This window comes from Coregonus lavaretus (genome assembly GCF_964263955.1).
Source record: "Coregonus lavaretus genome assembly, chromosome: 3".
In the NCBI taxonomy this organism is placed as follows: domain Eukaryota; kingdom Metazoa; phylum Chordata; class Actinopteri; order Salmoniformes; family Salmonidae; genus Coregonus; species Coregonus lavaretus.
Genome location: NC_139990.1, coordinates 13,680,996 through 13,705,128, shown reverse-complemented (window position 1 = coordinate 13,705,128; position 24,133 = coordinate 13,680,996). Strand labels below are relative to the sequence as shown.

The 24,133-nt window shown below is 42.7% G+C and overlaps 1 protein-coding gene across 1 annotated transcript in view; it reads right to left on the bottom strand.

Annotated features, from left to right (window-relative positions):
• The window catches only part of LOC311116635 (PHD finger protein 14-like), a gene marked incomplete at its 3' end in the record, with an annotated part of 87,119 nt that extends 65,908 nt beyond the window's left edge, over nucleotides 1–21,211 (bottom strand). Inside the window, exons 1-7 of the mRNA XM_084157436.1 lie at nucleotides 21,148–21,211; nucleotides 20,198–20,314; nucleotides 18,854–19,177; nucleotides 18,348–18,769; nucleotides 17,574–17,721; nucleotides 2,044–2,203; nucleotides 507–618 (exon numbers count right to left, since the gene is read on the bottom strand). Coding sequence (XP_084013562.1) covers nucleotides 507–618; nucleotides 2,044–2,203; nucleotides 17,574–17,721; nucleotides 18,348–18,769; nucleotides 18,854–19,177; nucleotides 20,198–20,314; nucleotide 21,148 — 1,284 coding nt within the window. The 5' untranslated portion in view covers nucleotides 21,149–21,211. The remainder of the gene's footprint in view (nucleotides 1–506; nucleotides 619–2,043; nucleotides 2,204–17,573; nucleotides 17,722–18,347; nucleotides 18,770–18,853; nucleotides 19,178–20,197; nucleotides 20,315–21,147) is intronic.
• Between the last annotated feature and the right edge of the window lie 2,922 nt (nucleotides 21,212–24,133).

Genomic DNA, 24,133 nt, shown 5'->3' with positions numbered 1-24,133 from the left:
GAAACTTGCAAATGCTTTAATTATTCTCCTCTCAAATATAATACCCGTCTTCCAGCAGCAATTTCTTTTAGTTTGAAAAGGCCCTAAATCACAGCAGGAAGCCTTTTCAAGTGCTTCTAAAAGTCATTCTCCTCAATAAAAGTGTATTCTATTGGCTTAGTGACCTTCAAAAGGGTTTCAGCTAGAATGAATGTCAGAGTGACTCCACTGATGGATCACTGTGTTTAGTTGGATGTAAAGTTTTAGACAGTAACCAACCACACAAGAGTCACTTTATGACTGTCTTAATGTGCTGCTTCTCATAAACCAGACTAATTCATCAACAGAAAATGGAAATCTATTGACTGTGTTCACAAAAACAGGGAGTCCAAAAATCTAAAAGACATTCCTCAGTCTTCTACTGTGATAAAGCATGTTTGAAGTAATATGGATTGATTTTGTTTCACACGATTTACATCATCATCTTTATTCTTTGAAACATATAAAAACATTTCATTTGTACTTGCCTTGGCCCCATACTTGGAGTAATTCATCTCTGTGAGAGTCACTGGTCGTAGTTTATCAATGTCCCCAAATGCTACTCCAGGGACGTAGAGCGCACAAACCACATGGACCCATCTAGAGAATACACATGAAAAGAAACAAAGATACATTAGCAAAGGGGCTATGAAGCATGTGCCTACTTAACCAATAAAAGCAGAGTATAGATTTAGCAGATGCTCTTATCCAGAGCAACTTACAGTTAGTGAGTGCATGCATTTTGCATACTGCCCCCCCGTGGGAATCGAACCCACAACCCTGGCGTTGCAAGCGCCATGCTCTACCAACTGAGCTACAGGAGGCCTGTATACTAGATAGAGATTGAGTAGTTGACATGTGAATTAAACCCAAGCTTTCTAATTGTCACAATTAAAGAGATTCAACAGAATATTAAGCACTTTCACATTTGTAACATATTGTACGAATTGGAATTCGTAATATATACGAATTGCAATTTTAATTTTAATTTTTAGCAGGATGTAACATATAATATGAAATGGATGACGTTGTACACAATTGTGCAACATTTTCGTGGACCTGTTTTGGCTTGTGAGCACTACTTTCAAAACTACTGGCTGAAATTATACAAAACCATTATAACGCATCTTTAAGTTATACAAGTAAATGTGTGCTGACAAAGCTCTATCAAATTAGGTACTGCAAAAGCGGAAAAAGTAAACATTGCAAAATTTGAAAACTTCACTCAGATAATTAACAGAAATTAATCACTTAAACGCTTAAAAAGCTTTTAAATCTTCAGTAGTTGACTTCAGCAGCCCAAGCCACACTCTCTGACTGAGCATCCGTTTGGTGTGACACAATTTCAAATGCGGACTTTGGGGAAGAGAATCCGAAGTCCAATATAAAGATATCCATCTCCAGCAAGCAAGCGAGCGCTCCACAGTTTAATTTGCTGTGTTTTTCATGCTCTAGTGAAGTAGTAAATTCGGGTGCAGGCTGGCTGAGGAGCACTATCAGCGATAGCGTGGCTGGAGTCTCCACGCTTCACATGACACACTTTCTCTCTTTCTATCCCTCACTGTCCTCTCCTCTCTTTTTCTTCCCCCATCTTTCTCTCCTTCCCTCACTTGCCTTCTTTCCCCATCTTTCTCTCCTTCCCTCACTTGCCTTCTTTCCCAATCTTTCTCTCCTTCCCTCACTTGCCTTCTTTCCCCTCTCTCATTCCCTACCCTTCTCTCCTATCTTTTTCTTCCCCTCTCTTTCTCTCTCCCGGTCTTCCCTCTCTTCTCGTTCCCTATCTCCACCTGCTACACTTTCTCCAAAGCTGAATGTATGCACGATTTAAATGGACAGAGGCTTTAGGTTGCCTACAGTAAATTGACATTAATGGCCAACTACTTTTGTTAAAGTAGTTGAAGGCAATTCCTAGTGTGTTGATAACAATTCCTAGAGTGTGTGTGATTGATCCAATGTAATTCTCCCAAATGAACAAATTAAATAATGTGAAAAATCATAAAATCAGTGTGTAGAATCATGGCCCACCTCCCAGCGTCAGTCTCTTTGAAGATCCCGTCCTGATTGGGGCAGAGCTCACAGCTGGGCATGACTCCGTTCTTGCAGGCATCACAGAACCACGGTTCCGTGGAGTTCTCCGAGGCGGAACTCATGATGGAATCACTCTCCCCGTCCACTCCATAGCAACCTGGAACACATGTAGAACGTCTGTCAGTCGCATCGTCAGAGGTGCATTCAACAATGCTGATCGGTAGCGATCGGTAGCTAATAACAGCTAACAAATTCCATTAGCTTTTACGTTTGCTGCGAACATTCAGTGACTTTAACTAGTAGATAACAGTTAGAAACGTTACAGATTTGTATCTGTTCTATCATGCAATAGCTCTATCAGAGTAAGGGTTGCTGAATCCATTACATTGTCTAACAACAAGTTGGTGGATCCTCTTAAAAGGTGTGAAGGCTGTGTCACACCTAGGACAGAGAAGACCAGAGAACAGTGCCCTGACAAGCAAACAACGTGTCAACTTTCTGTTTACTTGTTTCCCCTCAAACCTCCAGAGAGCTTTCAATCTACTCTAAAACCTTTTGCTTCAGCGTTCTAAGCCGGAACATTTTATCATATTGTCAAGGCCTCAGACTAAAGAGAGAGAAGCCACACGCAAAGCATGTTAATGTTGTATTCTTAATTTTCCAGGGTTGCCAAAACAATTACTTTCGTTGATGCGGTTTCTATGGCTGCTATTACACTGGCCAAACGTGCTCCGTGCTACCAATGAGGGCAGCAATCAGCCTCTCTGCCTTCCATTGGAGAGATAACACACTGGCTCCTAATTCAGTCAACCAGCCTCCAGGCTCTCTGAGCTATGGGAGAGACTCACAAATCAAATGCTCAATGTTCTACATGCTCTGTATGCTCGTCACTCTGGACCACACTGGCGAATCAGTCGAGTCTGACGACCCACCAACGGCAAACATTGAGAAGCCATTCCAGACGGCAATCTTTATTCAATTGTATGTTGTTTTTTCTCTCAGTGCATACATGTCCTCCATATGTGCTCTCTGATTTTGCCCATTTGCTTCGCATCACAGTGAAAAGATAGGTTAGAGTGGCTTGAAAACGATGTTCGTCAGTGTAGAAAATAGGGGGGTTATATAGGGTACTGCTGTATCCAGCAGGTTTATTTATGACCAGGTCTTTGGCCTCAATATGAGAGGAAGTCCAAGTCAGAATTACATCAATCAAGTCAGGATTACATCAATCAAGTCAAGATTACATCAATCAAGCACAGATTATTTCAATACGGCAATTAGTACACAGCTGGAGCTTCATCCTGACCTCCAAACCACAATCTCTGCCTCACATTTAACTACAAAAAATGTCCTTCCTTCCTTCTTTCTCAATTATTCCCCCCGCAGTATGTAGGCAAGGGCAACAGGCTAAGTCCCCAGGTGCTCCAATATAGCTCAAGGTTTATTTTTTAAAGAAAATATATTACTGAAAATACTGCTGGCAACAGTTGGGCGCTTAATAGTGATTGGTGCTTTGAACCAAGGGAACTTGGAGCTGTGAACGATCACCACGCTGGTTTTACCGACTTACGGCTCAACCGTCGCCGCAAATCTCCGATGTTCCTTTTGAACCGAGATACAAAGCTGGAAGCACTAAGCCATGGGGTGCTGGCTAATGTGAGCTAAGCTGACCAAAAGTGATGACTACAGGGTAGCTTCATAATCCTCCAAGTGAAGATGATCCTTGTCACAAATGACGAGCTTGGCAGTTAAAGAGGTTATAGGGGGTAGGGTATAGTGTTGACTAAATCAAGAACTGTATTAACTGTATTAAGATTTTATAGTGAAAGAAAGGTCTCACTGGGTATATGGTGCTGCTGAGAAGGAAGGACGCAGTAGTGCTTAGAAGACATTAGGTGTTAACATATACAGTACCAGTCAAAAGTTTGGACACACCTACCCATTCAAGGGTTTTTCTTTATTTTTACTATTTTCTACATTGTAGATGAATAGTGAAGACATTAAAACTATGAAATAACACATATGAAATCATGTAGTAAACAAAAAAGTGTTAAACAAATCAAAATATATTTTATATTTGGGATTCTTCAAATAGCCACCCTTTGCCTTTGACAGCTTTGCACACTCTTGGCATTCTCTCAACCAGCTTCATGAGGTAGTCACCTGGAATGCATTTAAATGAACAGGTGTGCCTTGTTAAAAGTTAATTTGTGGAATTCCTTTCCGTCTTAATGCGTTTGAGCCAATCAGTTGTGTTGTGACAAGGTAGCTGTGGTATACAGAAGATAGCCCTATTTGGTAAAATACCAAGTCCATATTATGGCAAGAACAGCTCCAATAAGCAAAGAGAAACGACAGTCCATCATTACTTTAAGACATAAAGGTCAGTCAATACGGAACATTTCAAGAACTTTGAAAGTTTCTTCAAGTGCTGTCGCAAAAACCATCAAGCGCTATGATGAAACTGGCTCTCATGAGGACCGCCACAGGAAAGGAAGACCCAGAGTTACCTCTGCTGCAGAGGATAAGTTCATTAGAGTTACCAGCCTCAGAAATTGCAGCCCAAATAAATGCTTCACAGAGTTCAAGTAACAGACACATCTCAACATCAACTGTTCAGAGGACACTGCGTGAATCAGGCCTTCATGGTCGAATTGCTGCAAAGAAACTACTACTAAAAGGACACCAATAAGAAGAAGAGACTTGCTTGGGCCAAGAAACACGAGCAATGGACATTAGACCGGTGGAAATCTGTCCTTTGGTCTGGAGTCCAAATTTGAGATTTTTGGTTCCAACCGCCGTGTCTTTGTGAGGCGCAGAGTAGGTGAACGGATGATCTCCGCATGTGTAGTTCCCACCGTGAAGCATTGAGGAGGAGGTGTGATGTTGTGGGGGTGCTTCGCTGGTGACACTGTCAGTGATTTATTTAGAATTCAAGGCACACTTAACCAGCATGGCTACCACAGCATTCTGCAGCGATACGCCATCCCATCTGGTTTGCGCTAAGTAGGACTATCATTTGTTTTTCAACAGGACAATGACCCAATACATCTCTAGGCTGAGTAAGGGCTACTTGACCAAGAAGGAGAGTGATGCATCAGATGATCTGGCATCCACAATCACCGGACCTCAACCCAATTGAGATGGTTTGGAATGAGTCGGACCTCAGAGTGAAGGAAAAGCAGTACATTCTCGATATAAGCAATATATTTTGATTTGTTTAACACTTGTTTGGTTACTACATGATTCCATATGTGTTATTTCATAGTTTTGATGTCTTCACTATTATTCTACAATGTGTAGAAAATAGTTAAAATAAAGAAAAACCCTTGAATGAGTAGGTGTGTCCAAAACTTCGACTGGTACTTTAGGGGTGAATATAAGTGTGTCGTTCAGAATCTCCATCTGTTCTAATATGAAGATGATGAGGGAGGAAGTGTTGTGTTCTTCTTCCCAGGATCAAAGGAAAAGTAATGGGCACACCTCATATTGGCAATCGAGCAATCAGTTATTTTGACAGTGCATAGATGGGTTCCCATTTTCATGTTGGCAGCGATGTCACACTAATCATCTCTCTACGGTTCTCAACACACCCAACATAACGTCCATCTCTGCATCCTCCTGAGAGTGAGGTAGCGAGAGTACACACACACACAGACACCTGTCAGAGCTACGCCATTAAAGGGTAATTCAGTTCATTGATATCGATGCTGCTTCAGTGTTACCCGTTCCATCATTACATCCCATTTAGATTTCAGACACAAATTATTTCAGATGGAAGTCGAACACATCAATATTGTTTGAATATTTTGAGAAATGTACATAGCAGCTGTATCTCTTCATACATGCAGTTCAATAATTGTTTAATCAATTCAATAAACCAATAGGCTATGTAAAAAGGTCTGAAAATATAAGCATTTTGTGATTGAACTCATAAGGTTTTACTCAAATTTACTATATTCTAATCTCCATCTCCAGTTGAATCTCTTTACTATGTGGCTACCTGTCAAAATATTTATTTTTCTTCCCCCCAGAAATAAAAACTCCAGTATCCAGCGTGTTCAAGATGGATGCTCTTAGATTAGTTCAATTCAATTTCTCCATGAATGGTAACACTTTTGATTCCAAGATTAAGTGGACCTATTCAAAAGCACTCATATAAGCAGAGCCGGTGTGCAAAATCGGGCATCACAGAGACAACACCCACACACACAGAGCTCACAATATAGTAGCCATATCTAGGAAAACAAAGTTCAAAAGGCTGGGCCTAATATAGTGTATAAGAGGTCATACAATACGTTTTGTAGTGATTCATATGTTGATGATGTAAAGAATATTTGCTTGTCTGTGGTGTGTAATGAGAGCAACCAGATGCTGCACTTGACACATTTATGAAATTGCTTATTTCAGTTACTAATAAGCATGCACCCATTAAGAAAATGACTGTAAAAACTGTTAAATCCCCTTGGATTGATGAGGAATTGAAAAATTGTATGGTTAAGAGGGATGAGGCAAAAGGTATGGCAAATAAGTTTGGCAGCCATACTGATTGGCAAACGTACTGCAAATTAAGAAATGTGACTAAACTAAATCAAATGAAACTATACTATGAAACAAAAATAAATGATATAAAGAATGATAGTAAAAAGCTTTGGAGCACCTTAAATGAAAAAAGGCAAACTTGGCTCCATCATTCATTGAATCAGATGGCTCATTCATCATCAAACCCACTGATATTGCCAACTACTTTAATGACTTCTTCATTGGCAAGATAAGCAAACTTAGGTATGACATGCCAGCAACAAATGCTGACGCTACACATCCAATGATATCTGACCAAATTATGAAAGACAAGAATTGTACTTTTGTATTCCGTAAAGTCAGTTTATTGTTGTCTATCAACAATGACAAGCCACCGGGGTCTGACAATCTGGATGGAAAACTACTGAGGATATTAGCGGACGATATTGCCACATCTTTCAATTTAAGCCTACTAGAAAGTGTGTGCCCTCAGGCCTGGAGGGAAGATAAAGTCATTCCGCTACCCCAAAATAGTAAAGCCCCCTTTACTGGCTCAAATAGCCGACCAACTCTTAGTAAACTTCTGGAAAAAATGGTTTTTGACCAGATACAATGCTATTTCACAGTAAACAAACTGACAACAGACTTTTAGAACACTTATAGGGAAGGACACTCAACAAGCACAGCACTTACACAAATGACTGATTGGCTGAGAGAAATGGATTATAAAATGATTGTGGAGGCTGTCTTGTTAGACTTCAGTGCAGCTTTTGACATTATCGATCATAGTCTGCTGCTGGAAAAACGTATGTGTTATGGCTTTACACCCCCTGCTATGATGTGGATAAAGAGTTACTTGTCTAACAGAACACAGAGGGTGTTCTTTAATGGAAGCCTCTCAAACATAATCCAGGTAGAATCAGGAATTCCCCAGGGTAGCTGTTTAGGCCCTTGACTTTTTTCCATCTTTACTAACGACATGCCACTGGCTTTGAGTAAAGCCAGTGTATCTATGTATGCGGATGACTCAACACTATACATGTCAGCTACACCAGCAACTGAAATAACTGCAACACTTAACAAAGAGCTGCAGTTAGTTTCAGAATGGGTAGCAAGGAATAAGTTAGTCCTAAATATTTCCAAAACTAAAAGCATTTTATTTGGGACAAATCATTCACTAAACCCTAAACCTTAACTACATCTCATAATGAAAAATGTGGAAATTGAGCAAGTTGAGGTGACTAAACTGCTTGGAGTAACCCTGGATTGTAAACTATCATGGTCAAAACATATTGAACAGTAGCTAAGATGGGGAGAAGTCCGTCCATAATAAAAGCGCTGAAATGCCTTCTTAACAACACTCAACAAGGCAGGTCCTACAGGCCCCAGTTTTGTCGCACCTAGACTACTGTTCAGTAGTCTGGTCAGGTGTCACAAAGAGGGACTACATAGAGCCATGACTACATGGAACTCTATTCCACATCAGGTAACTGATGCAAGTAGAATCAGATTAAAAAAAACAGGTAAAAATACACCTTATGAAACAACAGGGACTGTGAAGAGACACACACAAAAAGGTACAGACACATGCATACGCACACATTGTGATATTGTTGTATGGTGGTATTAAGCATTTTGTATTGTAGATACAGTTGAAGTCGGAAGTTTACATACACTTAGGTTGGAGTCATTAAAACTCGCTTTTCAACCACTCCACAAATTTCTTGTTAACAAACTATAGTTTTGGCAAGTCGGTTAGGACATCTACTTTGTGCATGACACAAGTAATTTTTCCAACAATTGTTTACAGACAGATTATTTCACTTATAATTCATTGTATCACAATTCCAGTGGGTCAGAAGTTTACATACACTAAGTTGACTGTGCCTTTAAACAGCTTGGAAAATTCCAGAAAATGATGTCATGGCTTTAGAAGCTTCTGATAGGCTAATTGACATCATTTGAGTCAATTGGAGGTGTACCTGTGTGTCAAGGCCTACCTTCAAACTCAGTGCCTCTTTGCTTGACATCATGGGTAAATCAAAAGAGATCAGCCAAGACCTCTGAAAAATAATTGTAGACCTCCACAAGTCTGGTTCATCCTTGGGAGCAATTTCCAAACACCTGAAGGTACCACGTTCATCTGTACAAACAATAGTACAAGTATAAACACCATGGGACCACGCAGCCGTCATACCGCTCAGGAAGGAGACGCATTCTGTCTCCTAGAGATGAATGTACTTTGGTACGAAAAGTGCAAATCAATCCCAGAACAACAGCAAAGGACCTTATGAAGATGCTGGAGGAAACAGGTACAAAAGTATCTATATCCACAGCAAAACGAGTCCTATATCGACATAACCTGAAAGGCCGCTCAGCAAGGAAGAAACCACTGCTCCAAAACCACCATAAAAAAGCACCATGGGGACAAAGATCGTACTTTTTGGAGAAATGTCCTCTGGTCTGATGAAACAAAAATAGAACTGTTTGGCCATAATGACCATTGTTATGTTTGGAGGAAAAAGGGGGGAGGTGCAAGCCGAAGATCACCATCCCAACCGTGAAGCACGGGGGTGGCAGCATCATGCTGTGAGGGTGCTTTGCTGCAGGAGGGACTGGTGCACTTCACAAAATAGATGGCATCATGAGGAAGGAAAATTAAGTGGATATATTGAAGCAACATCTCAAGACATCAGTCAGGAAGTTAAAGCTTGGTCGCAAATGGGTCTTCCAAATGGACAATGACCCCAAGCATACTTCCAAAGTTGTGGCAAAATGGCTTAAGGACAACAAAGTCAAGGTATTGGAGTGGCCATCACAAAGCCCTGACCTCAATCCTATAGAAACTTTGTGGACAGAACTGAAAAAGCGTGTGCGAGCAAGGAGGCCTACAAACCTGACTCAGTTACACCAGCTCTGTCAGGAGGAATGGGCCAAAATTCACCCAACTTATTGTGGGAAGCTTGTGGAAGGCTACCCGAAACGTTTGACACAAGTTAAACAATTTAAAGGCAATGCTACCAAATACTAATTGAGTGTATGTAAACTTCTGACCCACTGGGAATGTGATGAAAGAAATAAAAGCTGAAATAAATCATTCTCTCTACTATTATTCTGACATTTCACATTCTTAAAATAAAGTGGTGATCCTAACTGACCTAAAACAGGGATTTTTTACTAGGATTAAATGTCGGGAATTGTGAAAAACTGAGTTTTAATGTATTTGGCTGTTACGATCGTTGAGAGACGGATTAGACCAAGGCGCAGCGTGGAATGCATACATGTTTATTAAAACAATAAACACTGACAAAACAACAAAAGGTGACTTCGGAAGGCTATACACAAACCAGCCAAACACACTGAAACACAAACAAAATCCCACAACCCAGGCAGGAAAACTGGCTGCCTAAGTATGATCCCCAATCAGAGACAACGAGCGACAGCTGCCTCTGATTGGGAACCACACCCGGCCAAACATAGAAATACAAAACATAGAGTTTCACACCCTGACCAAACTACCTAGAGAATAACAGTCTCTCCTGGTCAGGGCGTGACATTGTCTAAGGTGAATGTAAACTTCTGACTTCAATTGTATGTAGTGGTGTAATAATGTTGTATGATGTACCGTTTTATATGTAATGTAAGTGCTTTATTATGTTTGGACCCCAGGAAGAGTAGCTGCTGCCTTGGCAGCATCTAATGGGGATCCCTAATAAATACAAATACAAAGATCTCACTGAATAACACCAATTACACATTATGTAATTGACGTTTTTCATGACAGATGTGTGTGTGTTTTCAGATGGAATGAGCAGAAAACAACTGCCAGCTGTCTTCCTTTAAATCAGCGGCACTAAATTAAAACTCCATAATAAGATGGAGAACAATCTCTCAAAACATTACTTTAGTCTGCTCCTTTTTAAAAACAATGCAATCATTCCCATGGCCAGTATACCATAGAATAAATATTTCCTTCTTATAAAGGGGAGAAAAACCACAAGGCTACTACGGCTTGATAGCTTTTTCATTTTCATTTCAATTCGATTTTCTAAACCTGTTTTGAAAGGAAGACAGAGAGAGAGGGAGAGCGAAAGAGAGAGAGAAAGAGTGGAGTAATTCAATAATAGGTATAATTCAATGTTCTCGTCTGACAAAGGCCTGACAATGGATTACAACGCTATTTCTAAAATGAAAACGAACTGTCAATAAGCAGCTTCACAATGCATTGTTTTCCTCTATGGATCCCATTAATTCATTAATTCATCTGAAATCACTGGATATAACACAATACCAGCTTAATATGTTGTGGATCACTTAAAGGCCCACTCTGTGATATTTACTAGGAATTTGAGAGTGGATAGGCCACATTTCTCCAGCCTCATTATAGAAAATCAAGTGGCGGGGCTGGCGTTTTGTATTTTTTTTATTAAGGTGCGGGCTTTGAATGCATTTCAGGGGCTTCGGGAGCTGCCCTTGTGGCAATAAGGTTTTTGCAGTTAGTTGAAACAGCATGAGGGAAAACACATTAACCCACATTGATGTGATAATTACCCTGGTGTATAACATGATAATACGGAGGATGTACAGAAGACACCTCACTGCCATGGATGAGGCCATATTTCTGCTAAGCACTAAGCATTTTATGAACCTCATCTAAAACTGCTAACGCCTTACCAAGGCTGCCTTCAAATGGCACTACTAAGAGGACTGTGTGACAGAGGAACAACAAGAGCAGGTATTGACAAATTACTATGATTAGGCTACTAGGCTTATACTTCAAACAGTACGAAGGGTAGGTTCTTTACCGTTCTGCAACAGACTAAACTACAGTGAGGGAAAAAAATATTTGATCCCCTGCTGATTTTGTACGTTTGCCCACTGACAAAGAAATTATCAGTCTATAATTTTAATGGTAGGTTTATTTGAAAAGTGAGAGACAGAATAACAACAACAAAATCCAGAAAAATGCATGTCAAAAATGTTATAAATTGATTTGCATTTTAATGAGGGAAATAAGTATTTGACCCCCTCTCAATCAGAAAGATTTCTGGCTCCCAGGTGTCTTTTATACAGGTAACGAGCTGAGATTAGGAGCACACTCTTAAAGGGAGTGCTCCTAATCTCAGCTTGTTACCTGTATAAAAGACACCTGTCCACAGAAGCAATCAATCAATCAGAATCCAAACTCTCCACCATGGCCATGACCAAAGAGCTCTCCAAGGATGTCAGGGACAAGATTGTAGACCTACACAAGGCTGGAATGGGCTACAAGACCATCGCCAAGCAGCTTGGTGAGAAGGTGACAACAGTTGGTGCGATTATTCGCAAATGGAAGAAACACAAAAGAACTGTCAATCTCCCTCGGCCTGGGGCTCCATGCAAGATCTCACCTCGTGGAGTTGCAATGATCATGAGAACGGTGAGGAATCAGCCCAGAACTACACAGGAGGATCTTGTCAATGATCTCAAGGCAGCTGGGACCATAGTCACCAAGAAAACAATTGGTAACACACTACGCCGTGAAGGACTGAAATCCTGCAGCGCCCGCAAGGTCCCCCTGCTCAAGAAAGCACATATACAGGCCCGTCTGAAGTTTGCTAATGAACATCTGAATGATTCAGAGGAGAACTGGGTGAAAGTGTTGTGGTCAGATGAGACCAAAATCGAGCTCTTTGGCATCAACTCAACTCGCCATGTTTGGAGGAGGAGGAATGCTGCCTATGACCCCAAGAACACCATCCACACCGTCAAACATGGAGGTGGAAACATTATGTTTTGGGGGTGTTTTTCTGCTAAGGGGACAGGACAACTTCACCGCATCAAAGGGACGATGGATGGGGCCATGTACCGTCAAATCTTGGGTGAGAACCTCCTTTCCTCAGCCAGGGCATTGAAAATGGGTCGTGGATGGGTATTCCAGCATGACAATGACCCAAAACACACGGCCAAGGCAACAAAGGAGTGGCTCAGGAAGAAGCACATTAAGGTCCTGGAGTGGCCTAGCCAGTCTCCAGACCTTAATCCCATAGAAAATCTGTGGAGAGAGCTGAAGGTTTGATTTGCCAAACGTCAGCCTTGAAAGAGTTCAATCTTGGTTTCATCATACAAAATAATCTTGTTTCTCATAGTCAGAGTCCTTTAGGTGCTTTTTGGCAAACTCCAAGTGGGCTGTCATGTGCCTTTTACTGAGGAGAGGCTTCCGTCTGGCAACTCTACCATAAAGGCCTGATTGGTGGAGTGCTGCAGAGATGGTTGTCCTTCCGAAAGGTTTTCCCATCTCCACAGAGGAACTCTAGAGCTCTGTCAGAGTGACCATCGGGTTCTTGGTCACCTCCCTGACCAAGGCCCTTCTCCCCCGATTGCTCAGTTTGTCCGGGCGGCCAGCTCTAGGAAGAGTCTTGGTGGTTCCAAACTTCTTCTATTTAAGAATTATGGAGGCCACTGTGTTCTTCGGGACCTTCAATGCTGCAGAAATGTTTTCGTACCCTTCCCCAGATCTGCGCCTCGACACAATCCTGTCTCGGAGCTCTACGGACAATTCCTTCGACCTCATGGCTTGGTTTTTGCTCTGACATGCACTGTCAACTGTGGGACCTTATATAGACAGGTGTGTGCCTTTCCAAATCATGTCCAATCAATTTAATTTACCACAGGTGGACTCCAATCAAGTTGTAGAAACATCTCAAGGATAATCAATGAAAACAGGATGCACCTGAGCTCAACTTTGAGTCTCATAGCAAAGGGTCTGAATACTTATGTAAATAAGGTATTTCTGTTTTTTGTATTTAATACATTTGCAAAAATGTCTAACAACCTGTTTTTGCTTTGTCATTATGGGGTATTGTGTGTAGATTGCTGAGCAAATTGTTTTATTTAATCCATTTTAGAATAAGGCTGTAACGTAACAAAATGTGGAAAAAGTCAAGGGGTCTGAATAGTTTTCGAAGGCCCTGTATAGGGAATTAGGTGCCATTTAATACGCAGCATTACACTAGCACCCTTACAGTAAAGGGGGATAGAAGGAAGCAGTATATGATTTGTGCCTTGTCCTGTATCTGTTTTACAGTACAAGGCCCCAAGGACACTGTCAGTGTGAACCTTTGTCATCTACTGGGGCGTCAGTCAACTGTCTTTCTGCTGCTACTACAGTATGTCACACGCCAGACCAGTTAGTCACAAATGGGCATTGTAGGGACTCTTAAAAACTCTAGCTGTGATTTCTAGGGCTCAGTACACGCCACCCGCCAGTGGTTAGCCCAAGGATGTAAAACGCAATAAAAGCTTGTGTTTTAAATGAGAAAAAAAAACAATTAATTTCAACTGCTAAATGTGATATCCATTGCAACAACAACTAAAGCGTCCCTCCCAAACATATTGTTTTCTACTGAATATGCATTTAAACAAATAAGCCCAAACAGTGGTGCCTAAATGAATTAAGCACATTTGAGAAAATCATTAACTTTACGGTCCAGAACTCGTTAGGGAGCCGAGTGAAATCAACAGCACAGGGATTTAATTGGTGGTAGAATGATGTGTCCCAAATGGCACCCTATTCCTTATTAGTGCACTACTTTTGACCAGAGCCCTGTGTATGGAATAGGGTGCCATTTGGGACGCAGCCTAGGCCTATTAATGACAATGTAATGTTCTTATATTAGGGGAAAGCATTTTAACAGCCATCCTGCTTTAAAATGACACTGGATACCATTACACTGCTGAAACAGTAAAACTGCAAGACGAAAAATAAAATAAATTGTAAAGAAGGGACATAAAAATAATCAACAAGTGACTGTCTTCACTACTGAAAGGCTAGAATGAGCATTTAGGCTTCAGTCCAGAAGACATGAAGCAGATCGAGAGAGAGAGAGAGAGAGAGAGAGAGAGAGAGAGAGAGAGAGAGAGAGAGAGAGAGAGAGAGAGAGAGCATCAGAGCTTCTTTAATGGCGATGCAGTTAATGATGTCTGTGATCATTCAACACACACACACACACAAACACACACACACACACAAACACACACTAGCCCATGCTAATCAAAAGCAGCTAGTCTGCAGGTTCCAGGGCTGTGACAGATACAGGCTCTGTCTGTATGGACAACTGGCTCTCTGAGCCTCTGCTGTGCTCACCAAGGCTTTTGATCTCTCTCTCTCTCTCTCTGCACTTTACTTCCTGCATCTTCTCCTTTCATCTTTCATCCATCGTTCCTTCCCTCTGGTCCAAGGAGGAGTGTCTGTCTGAACGAGGGAATGTGCAGTGCTCCGGAAAGGAGAACAAAGAGTTCTAGAGTCAAGCAGAGAGACGAGGCGGTCGGACGACTCAACCAAGCTGCAGATAATGACAGCTCATCTCTCATCTCTTCCTCACGATCCCTCCCTCGTTTTCTCTCTCTCTTTCCTGTTACCATCCCTTGTTCTCCCTCCACCCTCACTCTCTTATTTTCTCAGAATAGTGAGTCAGGGACATCATAAAGAGCACTGTGCCTCTACAGCCCAGAGAAAGGAGGATGGAGGATAACCCAGCACCTTTTGACCCCAAAACCATGAGCTATACGTGAGCTAGTTGGAGCCAAAAAGGCTAACAGAACAATGCATAGCTTTAGCATCCAGCATCCTCTACACCTCCCACTACAGTTGAAACTCCTGAGTTGCCAAAACGGCAGCTCAATATCCTCTCCTCAGGGTGGGGCACTGGGCACAGAATCTGTAGAAAGGCCCTGGCTGTTCCTCTGTTTCCCATTTCATGCCAGCATCATCCCATGCATTTGACAGGTTCTGCCTTGACGTGTGTGTGTGTGTGTGTGTGTGTGTGTGTGTGTGTGTGTGTGTGTGTGTGTGTGTTTCCAAGCTGCTGCGCAGAGCTGCAGGTGAGCAGTTGTGACATGGAGGCAACCATGTGGGCCAACCCTCTCCTGAACCAATCAACCCCCCTCTCCCTCAGGGCGCCTGGCACTGTGGTGCATCTGGCTCACGAGGAGGGGCTGTGTGTGTATCTGTGTGTCTAAGAAATGGCTTGCGAGGGAGGGGCAGTGTTCAGTATGGAACAGCTGTCTGTTCAGTGAGGGGGTGGCCACGACACTCCTACCTGCCTGGCCCTCTCCACCACGGGAGGGGAAAATGCCACGGCGAGGCAAATGAAGGAGAAAGAGAGTTCCTACTTGTCGCTTTCTTGCTCTTCTACAGTCCTCCAACTTCTATGCATGTCTTATTGTGCATTTTCTACAGTCCTCCCACTCCCTCTTTCCACCCCCTTTCTCTCTCTCCCCTCTCTTACAACACTTGCATCCTCTCCATCTTACATTGCAATAGAAAGAAAATGAAAGCCGCTGGCCTGGTACATGCCATTCCGATTAAATTAATTTAATAATAACCGGAGAAAGTCTGGTTGGTAAATGTAATGCATTCTTTCCCAACTGTAATTGACATTAGGAATAAATGGACAAAATAAATACAGGAGGACCCAAATAATTAGATGCTGCATGTTAGTACGAGCAAAAACATTTGTAGTTTTTGCATTTTCTTATGGCGCACAACTTGTTCTGTGGCGCTGTAGAATCGTAGAACAGGAATATGCATTGTTTAACCAGGCACCTTTAATACATTACTACAATACAGATAATAGGTACGAACATTAATACTCCAGCTGTTGATCAAAAATATCAACAATTATTTTAAACCTATGAAGTAGCCGGCACAGTAAATTACCTGAAAAGTTTTACAAGACCAGATAGCCTGAGAAAGGTAACTTATTCTACCTGGTAAAAAGACAAACCAACCTCTTCAGAGAGCAGAGAAAGATTAGAACTGGCCTCAAAGTGCTCCTTCTGCCTGTTCTGCCCTGGTCTCTCCAGTCCCTGACCACACCACTCAGCATGGTCCCCTCTGTTCTGCTCTGGTCTCTCCAGTCCCTGACCACACCACTCAGCATGGTCCCCTCTGTTCTGCTCTGGTCTCTCCAGTCCCTGACCACACCACTCAGCATGGTCCCCTCTGTTCTGCCCTGGTCTCTCCAGTCCCTGACCACACCACTCAGCATGGTCCCCTCTGTTCTGCTCTGGTCTCTCCAGTCACTGACCACACCACTCAGCATGGTCCCCTCTGTTCTGCTCTGGTCTCTCCAGTCCCTGACCACACCACTCAGCATGGTCCCCTCTGTTCTGCTCTGGTCTCTCCAGTCCCTGACCACACCACTCAGCATGGTCCCCTCTGTTCTGCCCTGGTCTCTCCAGTCCCTGACCACACCACTCATCATGGTCCCCTCTGTTCTGCCCTGGTCTCTCCAGTCCCTGACCACACCACTCAGCATGGTCCCATCTTCTCATGGAGATTAGACAGGTCTCAGAGGAACACAATATTAACACAGGGAGGGAGAGATAAGTGTGTGTGTGAGTGAATGAGTGAGTGAGAGAGGGGGGGGGCACTTGAAAGACCCTGGCTGTTTCAAGGTTACCCTCTGATTTAGTGCTGCCAATGGCCATGGTGTGTGTGTGTGCGTGCCTGCATGTGTGCCTGCATACATTCCGTTTCTAGGTGCTTTAAATCAGTAAAACATCTGTAATTGAAAATTAGCGCTGTCACATTGATCCAGTGGTGTCCATGGCCAGCGTTGATTTGTTTCCAACCAGTCAGAGGGAGACACAATGAGCCCATAATTTAGATGAAGAGGAAGAGGGTTAGTCTGTTGATTCCCCAGGCCAGGGCTATATGGGGAGAATGCCCTTTTGTATTGCTGGTTTCCCTGCTTATGTTTAGGTGTGGGGTGGACGGTGAAGTGGTGATTATTTCGTGTTTGATTCTGGTTGTGGGTATATGGAACTTGCTACCAAAACCCAGCCTGGCACCTAAACACCTGCTCATCCTTAAATCTTTGCCTTGACAAAAAAAACCTGAACAGCTACCAAGGTAGTCCTAGCCCTTCTGAACAGCTGTGTTTCTGACCTGTGCCTACCATAGAACTAGAATAAGAAAAGGCTACTATTATATAAGCTACATATCTCTTGGTGGTGCTTACCTTCATGTACGGTCACACCACAGTTGTCACACTGGATGATCTCGTCAGCGTCCTCGCTGTTGTCTCCCAGACACACACAGCAGATCAGGATGTGTTCCATCCTCTGGGCCGCCGCGCTCCACGTCTGGGCACGCTCCAGCAGGGCTTCCTGGGTAGACAGGAAGTGGGAGACACAGTAAAGTTTCAGTAAAACCAATATCAATGTACTCTTATACACTATATTGTGGCTGTTGTACACGTGTTCTGTTTTTAACTAGGTGAAATGTATAGGTCTCTAAAATGTCTTCATCTCCGTGTTTGAATGTAATACACTGTTACGTGTGATTCTAATATGTTTGTACGCAACCGGACCGCAAAAAATAAAGTTCCCCGGCCTCTTCAAACAAAGTTCCTCCAAGTCCTAAATCTAAAGCTTCTCACAATCTCCCCTCTCATCTGGCCACAGATTGTAATTGATAGACAGCAGTAGGCTAAATCTCATTCACACTGATGGACTCTAAGCTAAGTCGATTAGCTTAACAGTCTCTGTGGTTCTCTCACTCTTGATACCATCCAATCTCCTCATTGGATTATAAGATAACTCTGTGGCACATAGTAACATAGTGCTGGGCTGGCTACCACACTGGATCCAATGAAGGGATCAGAGAGTTATACAAACTTCTCTAACAACTTTCACGACTACATGATACGCCTACATGCTGAGGGCGTGAGGCAGTTTGCAAACAACAAAGTATTAAAGTGATAAAGAGGACAAGGACATCAAGTTGTGTTTACCTCGTTGCTCTTTCCCTGTGACATGCTGTCATTGGTCAGCTCCTCGTCAAACACACTGCTGCTCTTCACTTTCCTCTTGGGTTTCTTCACCTCTTTATCACTGTCGCTACTGCACCCTTCTTCGTTCTCAGCTTCATCATCATCACCACCATTGTCATCCTCATCACTACCGCTCCCTCCGTCGTCATCTTCCTCGTCCTCCTCTCCCTCGCTTCCTCCTTTCTGGGCAGCCGCCGTCTTGGCTTTCTTCTTGCCGGTGGCGGGCCTCCAGTCGTTGTCATCTTCGCTGTCGTAGTCGTCCATCTCGTTGAGCTCTTCCATGGTGGTGAAGTCCAGCATGGGGCGGTTACGACGCAGATTCCACTTCTTGGGCTCCTGTGTGGCGGCCGTTGTTGAGCCGCCGTCCTCCGCATTACCACTACCTGGATCAAGGGTTTTAATTTTTCACGTTTATTATAATTTCAAAACATGAATATAAAAAAATAACATTTGAAAACATAGCCTACCTGTGCCACTCCCGCTTCCTCCACTCCCAGCCTCTGTGTCCGAAACCTTCTCTTCTCTCCTCCGTTGGCCCCTGGGCACCCCTGATGGAGCAGGGTCTTTAGTGGTAGTGGTGCCAGTGTCAGAGGACGGCTGCTGTTCCTTGGTCTTCTCCTCCTCCTCGGTGGGGGTGTCGTCACCTGTCAGCTCCTTGGTCTGTTCCTCATTGATGCCGTCCGTTGCAGAGCCGATGTTGTCCGAGTCGCTGTCGTTGTCAGAGTCCTCAGCAGCGCTCTCCTCCTTGGACCCCTCCTCCTCATCACTCCCAATGGCACTACCCTCTGACCCTAGAACAGGGGGGAAGAGGACAGAAGGCGTGTTCAACATGGAGTATGAATGAAAGCATGTCTGCTGTCTTAATCTCGCTCTCTTTTTATGTTATTTGTTTGTATTGAGACACTTTAAATAAAGATTAACATGACCTGAAGGACTGTTATGAACAAATCATGTTGATATGTGATAACAAAGTTGAATTCAGCTCTCTAACGTTATGTAATGTAGTCTAATCTGCAATGCAGATTAATAATAAGATTAACAAGAGCTGTTGGATTTCAAGGTCTCAGTTGACAGGTCCAGCGTCCAACACTCCAACACCACAGAGCCCAGGAGATTCACAGTACTGTAGAATCTCATTATCAGCTGCTGGCCTCAGTGTGTGTGTTTCAGATAGGGTGGATGAAGACTTCAGGGCCAACAGAGCGATAAATCCAGCTCAAACAGACAGTGACAGGCCGAGATCTCCTCAGCCTGTCTCTAGATCATGCAGTGAGTCAGTGAGAAACACACCGCTCTACAAGGTCACTACCAGACACAGACAAGCAGGGTGATGAGGATTTCATCTACACCTTGGGATGCCTGCATCTGAGAGTGGGGTGGCACTGACAGACACACCGGACAGAGAGTCATGGTGGAGATAGTCTTCTGAAAGCTGTGTTGAGATGGAAAATATCACAGCTGGGAAAATCTCACAGCTGGACATTGAAGTGTCATTCAAAGCTATTCAAGCCACAGCTAAATAGAGACTTCATGACTATGAGTAGTCCATGAGGGCCAACTTCTAAAAGGATACACAATCAAATAGCAACAAACTGCAATAGAAATCACTGCCTTGCTTTTGGGTACATTTCAAGTTGGTTTGAATAATTAATTCTGAGCTCCATCTTCCTCCTCTCCAGTTCTATCTGAACTGACTGAAGAAGATGTGCATCACAACATAACAGGAATGAACTGAGTGTGTGGGGGAAGAAAGGGTGTAATTTACATTTCCAGGGAGTGGATGGAAGAGGACCCCCACTGCTGTTGGTTACCTGAGGCATCTGCGTCTCCCACTTCGAAATCACTGTCATCTGAGCTGTCATAATCTAAGGCATCCAGCAGAGAGGCAGCCAGAGGCTTCACCTGCCTGCGCTTCGACCCACGGTCCACTGGGGAGAGGAGAGGAGCAGAGGAGATTCAGTGCCATGGAAGAGAAGTACCACCACCATTACCATTAAAGCCAGGCCTGGGTCGCCATTTAATGTACTGAACATTGCACATATAAATCATGATTACAAATAACTCACAACAAATCAAATCAACAATGAATTTTATTCTGCTGCAAATTTTCAGCTACCATTGCCTTGCTTTGTTATTTTCGACTGATCAAAATCCATATTGCAGTAATTGCCAATTCTCAGTATCAGAAATACAATATGAATATAGGCTAGCCTATGCAAGCAGGTGTTGTGGTGTTGGTAATCATAGCAATACACATAACTAACTAGTCACAATGATAGTGTCTGTGGTGGTTGAGACAAGAGTAAAGTACATGTTGCTATGCAGGCATCACAGCTTGACCTGCAGGGATATGGCTAGCTAAACTAGCTAGCTAGCTGGCTAGCATTATCCATTCAATTATTATGGGGACAATGCTAGCTAGCTAACGTTAGCTAGCTTACAGAACACACGTTTTGACAGATAATGCAAATACATAGCTATTACCTACAACTGTAACAATAGCGGAATTACACGTCCAGTAACAATGTAGCTAACATTAGCTAGCTCAGTAGATAACTCTATTGTTTACGAATAGGCTAGCTAGCTAGCTAAACAGCAGTAAACCGTCAGACTAGCTAGCCGGCTAGCCATGATTCGACCCGCTAGTAGTACTCATTCCATTATCTTCGGAAAATAAAATGTTTGGTTTTTTTGGCTTCTCTGCATAAAAGCAAGCTACTTTCTTTTGTCAATTATGCATTATATTGAAAATATCACTCACTTTATCCGTTTTCTCGTTTTTACTTCATTGAACAATGGCACAAAGAACGCCTCCTCAAAACATGTTACGCGCACAACGTTTGTCCCAAGAAGTGGTGACATTGAGCACAAAGTGATGTTGTAACCATGGTAACCGTCGAACGGTGTCTCCGATGACGAAGAAGGCTTGTGTAAATTCTCGAGGATGGAGTATGATGAGACAACACAAATAAATGGTATTTCACGCAGATAACGACATGACATAAGCCCATGACCCTCAATAGTCATGAAAAAATATGTTAAACATTGTAGGCAGTATTTTCTTTGATAGGATCAAATGATGTTCCTGTAAGCCAAAGTGCTGAGTCCTGTCCATATTTCACATTGACACCAGAATTCTGTCTGTCAAAACCAGATCTGATAGAACAAAAATACCAACACATCTTTATCTGGGTTGAGCAGAATATTGTGGGGAAACAATACTACAACTCTCATGTGGTCCTCTGTAGCTCAGCTGGTAGAGCACGGCGCTTGTAACGCCAAGGTAGTGGGTTTGATCCCCGGGACCACCCATACACAAAAATGTATGCACGCATGACTGTAAGTCGCTTTGGATAAAAACGTCTGCTAAATGGCATATTATTATTATTATTATGTCCAAACCAGTCAGGTTTCAAGACTGGTCATTCAACTGAGACTGCTCTTCTCTGTGTCACGGAGGCGCCAGGACAGCGGAGACACGTGAAACTCCACCTCTTTAAGGAATACCTGGGATAGGATAAAGTAATCCTTCTATCCCCCCTTACCCCACCCCACCCCCCCCCAAAAAAACAAAAACAAAAACATTGTAAAGTGGTTATCCCACTGGCTATAAGGTGAATGCACCAATTTGTAAGTCGCTCTGGATAAGAGCGTCTGCTAAATGACGTAAATGTAAAGGTATTGGAGTGGCCATCACAAAGCCCTGACCTCAATCCTATAGAAAATGTGTGGGAAGAACTAAAAAAGCATGTGCGAGAAAGGAGGCCTAAAAACCTGACTCAGTTACACCAGCACTGTCAGGAGGAATGGGCCAAAATTCACCCAACTTATTGTGGGAAGCTTGTGGAAGGCTACCCAAAACGTTTGACCCAGGTTAAACAATTTAAAGGCAATTGTCAAGGCGTCAGTGTAATGCGGTAGGCGAAGTCAGGCGCAGGACACAGAGCTAATCAAAAGGCGTACTTTACTCGAAGGTAAAAGAATGAACAACAACCTCCACGCAGGGAGGGAACAAACCCGCACACTAACGACAACCGAAACATGAACAAACACGCACAACACACAGTGTGAGACAGAGGGTTAAATAGGGAAGACATAACTACATAATGGGAAACAGGTGTGACCAATAAAGACAAAACAAGTCGAACATAGATACATGGATCGGTAGCAGCTAGTACTCCGGTGACGACGAACGCCGAAGCCTGCCCGAGCAAGGAGGAGGGGCAGCCTCGGCTGAATCCGTGACAGCAATGCTACCAAATACTAATTGAGTGTATGTCAACTTCTGACCTACTGGGAATGTGATGAAATAAATAAAAGCTGGAATAAATCATTCTCTCTACTATTATTCTGACATTTCACATTCTTAAAATAAAGTGGTGATCCTAACTGACCTAAGACAGGGAATTTTTACAAGGATGAAATGTCAGGAATTGTGAAAAACTGAGTTTAAATGTATTTGGCTAAGGTGTATGTAAACTTCCGACTTCAACTGTACATTTTACGGACACAGTATAGTTTACAATAATAATATTTTGTTTGTTTTTAGTCCCATCCTTCAGCTCCGCTCAACCCTTCCCATCTATCTCTGAACACCATCCAGTTTTGATTTCTATTTGCCATATATTTTTCAACTGCACTGTGATGTTTCACAAAAGTTCTGAACCTTTCTATTCTCATAGAATCTACATATTAAATATGATTTTATTTTGCTAAGAGTGTTATTATATTATTAATTGATTGACTATGACTTTTTAAATCACCCAGCAGTGCTATTTGCAGAGTTAGCTCCAGGTAAATGTTGCAGTTCTTCAAAACTTGAGACATCTGTGGCATTGTGTTGTGTGACAAAACTGCACAGTTTAGAGTGGCCTTTTATTGTCTCCAGCACAAGGTGCACCTGTGTAATGATCATGCTGTTTAATCAGCTTCTTGATATGTCACACCTGTCACATGGATGGATTATCTTGGCAAAGGAGAAATGTTCACTAACAGGGATGTAAACAAATTTGTGCACAACCTTTTAGAGAAATAAGCTATTTATGAGTATGGAACATTTCTGGGATCTTTTATTTCAGCTCATGAAACATAGGACCAACACTTTACATGTTGCCTTTATATTTTTGTTGAGTGTACTTTGGATTTGATCTTCACTTTAATTGCTTTTGGCAATCTACTTAAAGAGCAGGTCCTGGCATGCCATTATTACTGGCCTTCTGTGTTTGCACCACCTGTCGCCACCACAGGGAGATGTGGGAGTCAATAGGGTCAGCTGGTGATTGCCTTATCTCTCACGCTCTCATTCGCTCCACTTGAGTGTCTCTCTTACTGTCAACTGATGAGGGATGTTGAAGAATAAATCACTTGAGATACAGGCCTATCGCATAATTTCACAGACAGACTGGAATATAGGCTATCACATAATTTCACAGACTACCGGTAGGCTAGGTCTGCTTTCCCAAATGGCAGCCTATTCCCTATACTGCACTACTTTTGACCAAAACGCTGTGGGCCCTGGTCAAAAGTAATGCAGTACATCGGGAACAGGGTGCCATTTGTGATGCTGCCTAGGTCTATGTTGAAAGATAATGATGTTATGCATGTTGAGTTGAGTGATTAATATCAAATATACATTACATTAAAAAGGTATTTCCTTTCTGCGGGTGGCGAGCTGTTTAATAAAAAAAAAAAAACATTGGTTATATCATTTCTATTTAAACATGACATTTTTGACAAGTTATCACAAC